General features: G+C 50.5%; 1 protein-coding gene across 1 annotated transcript; it reads left to right on the forward strand.

The window, feature by feature from the left end:
- Positions 1-1576: 1576 nt before the first annotated feature.
- LOC102926448 (2'-5'-oligoadenylate synthase 1A-like) lies at positions 1577-9355 on the forward strand. The gene is made up of 7 exons (XM_076561081.1): positions 1577-1816; positions 3115-3403; positions 5991-6175; positions 6603-6835; positions 7494-7647; positions 8792-8818; positions 9168-9355. Exons 1-6 carry the CDS (start codon positions 1634-1636, stop codon positions 8813-8815), a joined length of 1068 nt encoding a protein of 355 aa, XP_076417196.1. The 5' UTR covers positions 1577-1633; the 3' UTR covers positions 8816-8818; positions 9168-9355.
- The last annotated feature ends 3976 nt before the right edge of the window (positions 9356-13331 follow it).

Here is a 13331-nt window from a genome sequence, read left to right on the forward strand (position 1 = left end):
ATGCAGGAGGGCAGGGAAGAGGTAGAGATGAGCTGGGAATAGTGGCACATTCTTATTCCAGCCTTCATGGAGCTTAGGCAGGAGGATTGCTGTAAGTTGAAGGCTATGTGACTCTGAAGCCCTGGTCAACAACAAAGAGAGTCAGTGAGAAGGCTCAGAGGTTCTGGTGTTTGTGCCCAAGCCTGATGGCCTGAGTTTGATCCTGGGACCCACATGGTGGAAGGAGAGAGAGGCCACACCTACAAGTTGTCCTCTGACCCCAAATTCATACACACATGAAATAAATGTAATCGAATATTTTAAAGTATAATTAGCTCGGCCCTCACCCAGATCTGCTCAGGACCCTCAGCTGGTCCCTTGTCCCATCCTGGCACCTATGTGAGGGGCCTTTAGCATCATAGTTTGATCAGTCATGGTCAGTGTCCACCAAGTAGCCTCCATTAAAAACCAGGCCATGACGATGCTTCTAACCAGAATGATTCAGACATGGCTTCTGGGTCTTTTTAAAGAAGACCCCTTACAACCATCTACACCTTGTGGCCATAACCATGAGCAGAGCCAATTTTCCCAATACTTCCTCAGTTTTCCATTCCTTGCTCTCTGCAGTGATTCCAACTGTGATTAGGATGTGTGTGTGTGTGTGTGTGTGTGTGTGTGTGTGTGTGTGTGTGTGTGTGTATTTGTATGTATTTGTTTTTCTGTTTTATGAGACAGGGTCTCATCATGTAGCCCAGGCTGGCCTCAAACTCTTCATCTCCTGTGTCTGCCTCTCAGGACTTGGGATCACAAGTGTGGACCACCTGCCATGATGAACATCCACTCCTGCTGGGCTGGGAGACTTTGGCATGGAGACAGGCTTGTCCCTCATGGTGATATGTCCTGGGTATAAGTCAGCACTCTACATTATTGGAGATTGGCAACTGACCGATAATGCAGGTGGTCACAGCTGGGCAGAGGGCACACACCTGTAATCCCACTACTTGGGAGGTCAAAGCAGCAGATTCCCAAGTTCATGTCTATCCTGGGCTACATAGTGAGATCCCACATTAAGTAAAATGAACCCTTCATCCTTTATGATTGACAGATGGGGTGAGGGCTGGAGGGCAGTGAAACTGTTGTTGATGATGCCTTGGATGATGGCCACATGGGTGTGCACCTGGGAACCCAGGGAACAGTGAGACCTGAAGGCTGAACTTCAAGCTAGCCAAACCTTGGGAACACAGCTTATTATCATGTCCCGGTTGGAACCAGTCACCTCTCACACCCCCACCACAACAGTGGTGAATCTGGATGCCAGCCAACTTCTGGGTGTTTCTCACTTGTTCTTCACGTTTTACCTACGAGTGTGTATTTCTGTTAAATGTCTAGAAGGCTATAAATCTATCTTCCAATAACAAAGAAGACCAAGAAGAAAAGAACAACAAGAGACAATGTGTTTAAAATGCTTCATGCCTCCTGGCCACAGCCTGCTATGAATCACCAGAGTGTCATGGAGCCCAGAAGTCATAGACCCCAGATGCAGAGGCAGGATTTGCATAGCCCCGCCCTTCCTGGGAAATTGAAACTAGCTGTGGATATAAGGGGCAGCTGGCCCCAGAGGCAGCTGCAGGTAGAAAACACGCCTGGCCCCAGGATGGCACAGAAACTCAGCAGCACCCCTGCCAGGGAGCTGGACAAGTTCATAGAGGATAACCTCCTTCCCGACACCAGATTCTGTGATGAGGTCAGAGCAGCCATCGACATCATGTGTAAATTCCTGAAGGAGAAATGCTTCGGAGACACCAGCCACGATGTGAGGGTCTCCAAGGTGGTGAAGGTGAGCCCCCCTCAGCCTGAGCTGACCAGATGGGGAGGGAGAGGACCCTCAGGAGCCAGGCTGCAGCCCTGAGCGAGGGTTGTTACCTACCTTCTCTGTGTCCCTGTGTTCTCTACCCTGTGGCACAGGGTAGAGAACAGAACAGCGCCCCCACCTGCTGGATGACTGGACTGATAGAACCTCACTGTCCAGGTTTCCCATCTGTGAAATGGGACAACATGACAACAGTACCTCACTCCCAGTCACTGTGATGGTCACTGAAATGTCAGTTTGTAATGTCAACTAAACTGTGGTGTGTGTGTGTGTGTGTGTGTGTGTGTGTGTGTTACTCTGAACATTTTTTAGGAAAGCTCTCCACAATATCAGTTCTTATTTTTTCTAAAATCTTCTCTTTGTAAATTCAATTGTCTTAATTTTAAATTTTATTCTGAAACTTTTTAAATATTGTTACACATTATCTTCATGCAAGTATTTTGTGTGCTTCTAGTGTATTCTCCTTAATATTCTGATAATTTCAGGGATGGAAACAGTGTCATAGGTCTGTGTTAATTAACTCACAGTCTCCTACTCACTCACATCTTTTGCCCTTGTACTCCATCACCTCTGATTTCTTGTAAAGTGTGTGCAGCTAGGTCTGGATTCCACATGAGAAAAGTGGCCGGGCGGTAGTGGCACTCGCCTTTAATCCCAGCACTCAGGAGGCAGAGGCAGGAGGATCTCAGTGAGTTCGAGGCCAGCCTGGTCTACAGAGCGAGATCCAGGAAAGGTGCAAAGCTATACAGAGACCCAGTCTTGAAAAAGAGAGAGAGAGAGAGAGAGAGAGAGAGAGAGAGAGAGAGAGAGAGAGAGAGAAACGTGCTCTTTGTCTCCCCCCCAATTACCCTCCCTCGATCCTCACTTTCTTTAGACCCCTCCCTCATCTCGTTCTCATAGCCCCCTTCTATCAACACACACACACACACACACACACACACACACACACACACACACACACACACACAGAGAGAGAGAGAGAGAGAGAGAGAGAGAGAGAGAGAGAGAGAGAGAGAGATTTTTAAATCTTGATTCCACAGATAAACACAAGTCTGGTTTATCTCTTGTAACATGAGGAGATCCAGAACCTCCTATTTCTTACATAGATCCTGATTTTAAGCTTTAAGGCTGACTAATATTCCACTGCGCATGTGCCGGCTTTCTTTATCCATCCATGACCCTGGGTGGTGGCCCCCTCGGCTGCTGAGGGTCTGGATTCCTGGGCAAGGCTCTGTCTGCTGCTGATTCTCTTCATTGTCTTTCAGGGCGGCTCCTTGGGCAAAGGCACCAATCTCAATGGCAGGTCGGATGCTGAGCTGGTCGTCTTTGTTAACAATCTCAGCAGTTTTGAGGATCACTTAAAGAGATGGGGAGAATTCATCCAGGAAATTAAGAAACAGTTGCGCAAGTTACAGCGTGAAAATATAATTCAACTGGAGTTTATCATTAAGAGTGAACAATGGCCCAACTCCCTGGCACACAACTTCAGGCTGAGGTCCCCTGACCTGGATCAGGAGATGGAGTGTGATGTTCTGCTCGCCTGTGATGTGCTGGGTAAGCCAGTCAGAGCCTCAGCTCACCCTTCCATGTGCCTAGATCTTCTGCCTTCTTTGTCTGTCTGTCTGTCTGTCTGTCTCTACCATGGTGTGTGTGTTGTGCGTGTGTGGTGTGTGTGTGTGTGTGTGTGTGTGTGTGTGTGTGTGTGTGTGTGTGTGTGTTACATATGGCATAAATTGTGCCTGGGTGATTGTGAACTGTAACTAACACACCTCAGCAGAAATCCATCATTTTTGAGGCCTGGTCTCTCTCTGGCCTAGAATTCCACAATTAATCCTGGCTGACTGGGCAGAGCCCCGGAACCCTCTAGTCTCCCCTCCCCAGTGCTGGGATTACAATCCTAGGTCACCACTCCCAGCTTCTCCCTGAGTCCTGGGCTTCCAACATGGGTCCTCAGGATTCTGTGATAAGCATGTTACTGACTAACCATCTCCTCAGCCCACACCTTCTATTCCTGAACCAAAAACCCTTATCAATTGAGAAATTCACCCAAACAGAGCATCTCTTTAGAGCTGAGCTGGTAAGGAGAAGCTATACAATTTAGGAGTAGCAGTGAGAACCCATCAGAGAAGGACATTAAGTAGCAAGATGGCTCAGTGAGGCAATGAAGGCCCCTTCCCTGGCCCCTCAGCTGACCAGTGATATTCGAGGCTGGATGTGGATTTTGTCTTTCTAAACATGTAGCAACATAATTTTCCCTAAACATTAATATATGATGCATCATTCCCAAAAGTGGAAACCTCAGACCTGGGCAGAGGCCTGGGTGTCTGTGGGGGAATTTGTGCAGGATGCAGAACTTCAGAGGATTGCTCTCTGCCTCAGGAAAACTGGAAACCCAGCCATGGCCACCTCAGCCCCTACCCACATGTACACACCTTGATACCATTAAACATTAAATGATCCTCTATGTAAAGATCTTACACCAGGCCTGACACACAGTGTGTCTCCAAAATTACAAATTGCCCAACTCTACCCAAAGACACTAATTAACACCCCTGAGAGCACAGTGGGGCCTTGGGGAGCTTAGAGAACAGTTGAGGCTTTACATCTGGGGGACACAGCACCCCCTGCTGGCCACTGTGAGAACTGCTGCTATTAACTTAGAGACAAGGCCACTGCCCTTGGCTTAGGAGAGCCATGGACACAGTGCAGAGTCTCAGGCAGCAGGGAATGAGAGGCCAGCCTGGGAGCAGGAGCAGGGCAGCATGCTGTGGGGAGCTGCAGGGGCTTAGAACCCTGTGAGTGGAGGGGCCAGAGGGGGTGACCCAGAAATGAGCTGGGAGGGCAGCTCCCCAGAAGCCTGTCTTGGTCATGGACCTCCCCAGCTTGAGTCAGCTCTCATGGGGAAGCAGTGTCACCACAGAAGGATCCCCTTGGAAATGGCAGTGTGGGTGAGAGTACAAGAGAGCACCAGAGCCACAACTCTGCCCATGATGATTTGGCCAATGAGCCTGATTGTGTGCTGAGTCCCCAAAGTGAAAATAAACCCATGTGTGAGAGACCCTCCTGGTTCACCGATTGACTGGGTGTGTCCCCAACTCCATCAGTAGGTGATTTTGCCCTGTGTCAGCATCAAAGCCTGATGGTATGGCCTGCTGCAGCCATGGCCACACCTGTGTATACCTAAGACACAGCCTGCTGCCTGTTTATTCCACTCAAATGTGCACACACACCCACACACAGTCACACATCTGTGACTAATCCCTAGCTGCTGCTCATCCACTCTATAAGTGCAGGACTCACACCACACACACACACACACACACACACACACACACACACACACACACACCACAGATCCACATCCTTCAGCTCTCAGGACCTGCACTATCAAGACCACATACTGGTAAGTTAGACATTACAGAAAACCATGCACTGAAAACACAGTGACTGGGGAAGCAGCTCAGTGGTTAAGGGTGATTGCTGCACAGGCATGAGGACCTGAGTTCAAATCCCAGCACCCACCTAATCTTAGGAAGTGCCACACGTGGACCTGTAACCCCAGAATTATGAGGGACAGAGACAGGAGAATCTCTGTGGCCTGCTGGATGCCACCCAAGCTCCTCATTCACAGGGAGACCCTGCCTCAAAGGGAGAAGGTGACAAAGTATGAAGGGAGACACCCAAGTCCTCCTCTGGATCTGAACATTCGTATCTACCTCCTCACAAATACACACAATACATAGGGCAGAGACTCTGTAAACACGATATACGTGATATACAAATCCAGCAGACTGCTCCATGGTAAACTCTGACACAAGCAGGAGTGTACACACACACACTCACACACGACAAGACCCATGCAGAAGACACTGGACACCAGAGCATGGGTGGCCATCATTAGATGACCCTGCAGCTCTCTCGTGTGTGACAATAAAATGCTGTTTCCTCCCACTGCTGTCTCCAGGCCTGTGAGGAAGGCACTGTACTAGGACCCGTTGGGGGCAGGACTTTCCAGGGCCACATGGTGTTTGCAGTCCTGAGGGGTGATGGGCACATGGCTGTATGGGGAGCAAGCCTCACTCCGAGATCAAGGGACCTCAGGAAGGGCTGGGGTATTAACTGAGTGAAGCCTTCTTGACAGGTGATGTCAGTACCAACAAGAGGTCTAAGCTCTCTATGTACAAAAAGTTCATCGCGACTTGCACCTTGCTGGGGCTGGAGGGTGAGTTCTCCACCTGCTTCACTGAGCTCCAGCAAAACTTCCTGAAGGATCGGCCAGACAAGCTAATGAATCTCATCCTCCTGGTCAAACACTGGTACCAGCTGGTATGTCTTCCAGCCCAGTCAATGTGGTCCCCTTCCGTACAGGGGGTGGGTGCAGGACAGAGAAAAGTAGGGATATTCTAGATTGTTTTCTATAGATGTGATATCTTTATCACATGACCAAGACTCTTGGGAAGGAAAGGTCTCATTAGGTCACACATCCCAGTCACAGTCCATTACTAAAGGCAGAAACGTCAGTCACTGAAGCAGAGACCATGGAGGAATTCTGCTCCACACAGTCTCCATCTCAAATACTCAGTCATTGGCTACAGCACAGGAAGGTCCCTAGACTGAATCTACATGAATGGGTGTGGCTGTGTGCCTGTAAACCTGTAATGACAACATCAGGTGGCAGTTTAGTTGACCCCCTGAGAAGTAGCCCCATTTATCAGCTGACAGCCTGTTTTTCTCATTGTCTCTCTCTTCTCAGTGTAAGGAGAAGCTGGGGAGGCCGCTGCCCCCCCAGTATGCCCTGGAGCTGCTCACAGTCTATGCCTGGGAACGAGGGAGTGGAGCCCCTGAGTTCAACACAGCCCAGGGCTTCCGGACAGTCTTGCAACTGGTCACCATATACAGGCAGCTTCGAATCTACTGGACAGTGTATTATGACTTTCAAGACCAGGACATCTCCAAATACCTGCACAGTCAGCTCAGAAGAGCCAGGTAGCCTCTCCCCTCATGGCTCAGCTCCTCACAGGGTAGTCTAGGCTGCAGCAGTTGAAAGGGGAGGTGGGAGCCCCCGTCAATGGAACATCTTCTGTCCTGTCACTGTGGTGGTCCTGTCCTGCTGTCAGCTGATTGACATGAGGACCACCAGCCCTGGGAGGCAGGGTGGGCTCTCCTGTCTGCAGATGAGGAGACCAGGGCTGTGACCTTGTCCAGACCCAGATGGCAGAGCATGGGTTGACTACACAGAGCGGGAACTGAGATGTTCCAGTAGAAACAGTATCATAAGGGCTGTGAGGCCATAAATATTACAGTAGACTCGTCACCCAAGATAGTGACAGGTCTTGATCCTGTGTTGTGTTCAGCCCTCACACATCATCCTTTGATTCTGGTTGGTTCAACTCTCTCCATCTCACAGATCAGAGAGGCTGAGGGACCTGCCCCAGGACACACAGCTGCTAAATGGTAGAGGATTGGAACCCAGGCCTTCCAGGTCATGGCAAAAGATCCCTCCAGGCTTGCTCTGTGAGGTAGGGCAGGGACTCAGGACAAACTTTGGATAGTGGTGCTCTGCTGGGCTCCTCCACTTCCCCTGTGAATGCTTCCTAGGACACTGGGCAGCTGATCAATTCCCTCTCTGAATGTTGCTCTGCAGGCCTGTGATCCTGGACCCTGCTGACCCAACAAGGAATGTGGCTGGTGGAAACCCATTGGGCTGGTGGCTGCTGGCACAAGAAGCTGTGGCCTGGCTGAAGTACTCATGTTTTAGTAATTATGATAAGTCCACAGTGTGCTCCTGGAAGGTGCCGGTGAGACCCTGTCATTGCTCAGTCCCCTTACACACTATTTTTGTCACTTCATGTGTTTGGAGAATATTCTCCCAATGATGTGATCTCTGGCTGAAAGTCTCCACACTCCTATGATTGCTAGCTGTTTGCCTATACTGCAGTCATTTTAGCAGCATTCAGAGATGTCACAGGCTGGCAAGATGGCCCAGTGGGTAAAGCATGTGCTGCCAACACTGGTGACCTGGGCTTGATCCCTAGAACCCTATGGTAGAAGGAGAGACCGACTCCTCCATGTGTTCCTCTAACCTCACCTCTGAAGGTGAATACACACACACACACACACACACACTCACACACACACACACAAACACATTCTCATATACATATATTCACTTACACATTCATGCAAATGCATATGCTCACACACACACTTTCATACACCCATACACCCATCGAAACTCTCACATACACATGTAAACACAGACACAGGTGTACCCACACACTGACACACATACACATAGAGAGTGTGAAAAGGAGGCTCAGATATCAGCTAAGGTGTGGTGGGGCTGGGATTCCCGTGGACTCTGAAGCCAGTGCGCAGGTCCAGAAAGCAGCCCATCTTTCCTGTCTTGTTGTCTTGGGGTCAATGGTACTGGGGGTGGGTGGGTATTTGTGCCACAGACAAAGAGGCAGAGAGGGACCTGCACTTGGACTTTACCTTCCTAGGGCAGGGGTTCTTCTGATGCTAGGGAACAGATGAGGTCAGGTGTGGCCTCAGCATGGAGCTTTGTACGGGTGCAGGTGTGTAGGAAGCAAACCTCAGAAGTCAGTTAAGAAAGAAAAGGAGACCCAGGAGGGAGGCAGCTGTGGCTGCTGTGGCCTCCAGGGCTGTCACAGAGCACACAGGTGGCTAGGTACTTTCTCCCATTTGGCAGATCTGTCACTGAATGAGGGGACCTCAGGTGGGGCCACATGCATCTTCAATGTGCTGAAACCCCCCCCCCCCCAAAAAAAGTCCTGATGGCCATCGTCCCAATGGATAAATGCTGTCCCTTTTCCTGATGGGTTCTGGTTGCCAGTCATGGTGCCCACTCTCAGAGCTCATTTGCACACCCTTCCAAGTGATATTCGGACTCCTGACATGATTGTATGTTTTCTATTACAGACCGAAGTTCCTGTGCCGATGTAACAGGTTAGCTATTTTTCTCTGTTGTTTTTGCTTTGATGAGGGCTTCTGCTGTGTAGTTCTAGGTGGCCTGGAGCTCCCCAGACCCCTGCCTTACTCTGGGATGACTGCAGTGTAGGCCTGATGTACCGTGCCTTCCCTCCAGCCTCAGGAGGACAAGGATTGAGTCCTCCTGTGAGGACAGCAGCACCTGCCCAGAAGGCTCCGGAGTCAGGCTATGTGCTCCTCTGCTGCAGGCCTTGACCAAAGATGGCAGGATGCTGCCCAAGGGCCCAGGGAGTAAGTCTCCAACCTGGGGTCGGATTCCAATATTGTGACCCCTGACCCCTGACCCTTCCATCCTGTCCCTTCACAGACACTCTTCCTGAAAGCCTGCTTCATCTGCCTTATCCTGCTTCATCTGCCTTATTTTCTGATGTGTTCTCTGGGAGACAAGAGATTCAGATGGGGAGAAAAAACTCCAGCTTGACTTCTGTCTTTGCACCGATTAGAAGGTTCTGTCCTATGTCTGATCAACAACAATAAACTACAGCAGATCCATGAGGGTGTGTGAGATGAGTCATAGATGTATAGGTGTGTGTGTGTGTGTGTGTGTGTGTGTGTGTGTGTGTGTGTGTGCATGGTTCAACCTGATGCATTTATTGAGCACATATTACATGTTTCTCATGGGCCCAGGCACAGCACACTCCATAGTAAACAAACACCAAGCAGAACCAATCCAGTACGGCTTTGATGCCAGGCAGCTTAGCATCTGTCCAGTTCCTTTATTTCATACAAACCTCAGACAGGAATCCTCGGTTCCTTCTGTCCATGTCCCCAAGACAAATTCTAGACCTGCCCCATGTGACACAGGAACAGTTCCCCAGCAGGACATGGTTGAGAGGCATTGGGACTGTGAGCAGTGCATGTGAAGATGCACTGTGGTCGAAACATGCAGGCTGGGGTTTTAGGAAGTGCATGAAAAAAAAAGTGGATGGAATTTGTGACTCAGGTGGTCACAAAAATAGAAATATGGTTGTCTGTGGTGATGACAAGCATTGCATGAACTGAGTTAAACCACAATGAGTGTTCACTTCCTTATTCTCTTTCTGAGAGAAGATCTCATTTTGTGACATAGGCTGGCCTGTAAGTCACAGGCATCCTCCTGCCTCAGTCTCCGAAGTTCTGGAATCACATACACACATGAACACACACACACACACACACACACACACACACACACACACACACACACGACCCTCCAACAGAGACCTAATGGTTCCATAGTTCTGTGTTGTGAACCAGTGGCTCATTAGTCAGAACCAAAGACACACATGTACGCTCACCTCTTGTATCCTGCTTACTTAAGAGTTCAGGGGATTGCAAATAGTCACTCGCTCCCAAAGCATGCTTATGTTCCCAGTGCTCACTCTCTTAATATCTGTGTGTGTGTGTGTGTGTGTGTGTGTGTGTGTGTGTGTGTGTGTCCTTCCAGCCCTTATACATTCAGTTCTCACTCTAGTGACCCTGACAACAAGGAGCCCCAATGCCTCTCCTGGGGCACGAGAAGACACATGTTCCCTAGACCTCAGAACACACCACACTCTGCCCTGTGCTCTATCTGAGCCCTTGGTGGACCCCATGATGCTGGTCTATGATTCCAGTCTTTCCTCTTCTGAAACACCCCCAGATACACAGAGGTTTGAATAAACAATGCCCAGGGGTCCCCATGTCTCCTGCCAAATTGAGAGAACCCTTCATGTGAGCCCTCATGTACCCCACACTAAAGCAGGTATACATGTGACATGTGATGGCCACATCCCATGTCTCCATGAGGGAATGACCCCCTGTGTGGACCTCTGAGAACCTTCCCAATGATAAAGACCATGGAGGTTGACAGCAGGCCACAGGATGAGTGATGAGCAGTCTTAGGGAGGAGTCACAAGGTGGCAGGACCAGGTTTCCATGACCACAGGGTGACTGAAGATCATCTCTCAGATGGAGAAAGATGTCCACAGTAGACACTTGCACACCACTGTGTCTGACTGCCATGTGGTGAAGCCTCATGCTTGACCCAGACTGGACCTGCCCAAGAGCCCTTTGTCCCTAAGCACAGTGCTCATCCCTGCTCTTCCTGTGGGCGCTATGTTGGTTCTGACTTACCATCCACCCTGCTCAGGGAAGTTTTGGGGTTTGATGACAGACACTTTGGGTTTCCAAACCCAGTCTTCAACTTTGATCTTCTGCCCAAGGTCAGGCGCCTCCTCCTCTCCAGCATCCACCCAATGAGTAAGTAGTACATGCTAACTAGGGGAACCATTGCTCTGTCCACCATATTACCCAGAGTTCGGTTCCCCAGGAAGCCACTTCATCTACACTCAATGGGTTCATCTCTGAAACTCAATCCAGGTCAGTAACTGGGGGACGGACCTGCTGTGACAGCCGTGGCTCTCACTCTCTGGACATCCCTTGTGGTTCCTTCTAATGGCCCACAATGGCTCCTCTTCATGGCCAACTTCACCAGCCTTAGACCCTCTGTGGAAACACCTCTGGACATGTCTGTGGCGGCATTTCCAGAAATGTCTGCTCACTGCTTCCTTCACGGAGCAGCGTTCCATAGCCTGCTGTCAGCTTAACCCCTCATCTGTGGAGTTTTGTATGGAGTCACATGGGCTAAATGATGTTTGAGAGGATCAACTATCGCAATGGTTAACTGGCTTCTGACCAGGTTACTAAGAACACATCATGTGGGAAGAAGAGGCCCTCTGCAGAGGGAACTGGGAAAGTGGATCTCCACTGACAGGAATCAATCCCACCCTAACCTTGGGCCATGTACAAAGGCCATCCAAAATTGAAGCAGAGAATCCCCAGTAAACAGAGAACAGCTTAGCTCAGATGACCTTGGCTGCTTTCTTGGCTTTGCCATGAAAACCACAAGCAGCTCAGGAGGATTCTTTTATGTCAGGCCTCATGCATGCTGGGTAAGCACTCTGCCACTGAGCCACACCCACTGCCTCTCACTGGAACTCTCCAGAAAGTCCTTCCCTGCTGAGCCCCCATCCCTGCTGCCTCTCTGCTCTCAAAGGTCCACCCAAGGGGGTCATTCCATCATGGAGGAATGGGATGCGGCCATGACATACCATACTCGGACTTACATTGGTGTGGGGTAACATGATGTGTTGGGTCCACAGCATGGCAGGAGTCATGGGGGACCCCTGGGCATTGTTACTAAAATGGTCTCTGTGTATCCAGGGGTGTTTCAGAAGGGACAAGCCTGGAATCTTAGACCAGCATCATTGTGTCTAGGGGTAGAGAGAACACAGGGCTGAGTATGATTTATTTTGTGGTTGAGAGGACATGGATGTTCTCACACCCAAGACACTGGGGCTCCTGGTTCTCAGAGCCACTAGAGTGAGAACTGAGTGAATGAGGGCCAGGGAGACCACCCTCCCCCACCACAGTGATTAAAGAGTGGACTTGCGGGCCGGTCTTGGTGAGTCTGAGCAATGCCCTGTGTCTTTAGTGAGCAAAGTCCATGAGATCACACATATGGTTCTTTGTGATCATGGGATTTGTGTGTTTATGTATTCATCACAATGAACTATGGAATCTTTAGGTCTCTATGTGAAGGGTAGTGTGAGTGTGTGAGTGTGTGTCTGGGTGAGTATAATCCCAGAACTTGGGTGACTGAGGCAGTCAGTTTTCTGTGAATTCCAGGCCAGAGTTGGATACACAATGAGATCCTGTTTCAGAAAGAATGAAAGAGTAAGAAAGAAAGAGAAAACTAGTTTTAAGTTTAACTCAGTGAATTTTGATTAAACTTCACTGCTTCAGATCTCATCATTCCTCAGACCGCTAAGTTTAAAGTCACTACTGTCACAGATTCCAGGCAGTTTTAGTGTCCTGCACTGCACCTCCCCTGACTCCGGAGCCTTCTGGGCAGGAGTTGCTGCTCTCACAGGAGGATGCAATCCTTGTCCTCCTGAGGATGGAGGGAAGACGGGGCATATCAGGTCTACACAGCTGTCATCCCAACACAAGGCAGGAGGATGGAAAGATCTAGGCCAGCCTGTGATAATTAGCAGAAGCCCTCATCAAAACACACAAAAAACGGGCGGCGCCGCCCGCCCGCCCGCGGGTGTCTTAGTCCACCTGCACCCGGCTTGAAGGCAGCCTTCCCCGGCTCGGCGTCCGTGAGGCGCTGGGCGAGCCCGGAGCTTGGGGAGGCTCTTCCTCCCCGGCGGAGGGATCCATGGCGGCCGAGGAGGCGGTGCCGAGCCTACGAGGAGGAAGAGGCAGCTAAGGAGGCCGTGGCTGTGGCAGTGGCGCATAAAGGGGCCGCCGTCGGGTGATGCGGTGACCGCTGCGGCAGGCCCAGAAGCTGAGCGGGCCTTGGCCCTCAGCTCGTCGGATCCGCGCTCCGGAGCTCTGGGTCTTCTCGGGGCTGACTCGCTCAGCTCGGGCGGTCTCAGGCCCCGCCCTCGCCCCTTCCCTGTCCCCTGCCACGTCCCCGTTCCCGCCCGGGGGGCCGGTCGCCACC

The sequence above is a fragment of the Peromyscus maniculatus genome, chromosome 23 (genome assembly GCF_049852395.1).
Source record: "Peromyscus maniculatus bairdii isolate BWxNUB_F1_BW_parent chromosome 23, HU_Pman_BW_mat_3.1, whole genome shotgun sequence".
Taxonomy (NCBI): domain Eukaryota; kingdom Metazoa; phylum Chordata; class Mammalia; order Rodentia; family Cricetidae; genus Peromyscus; species Peromyscus maniculatus.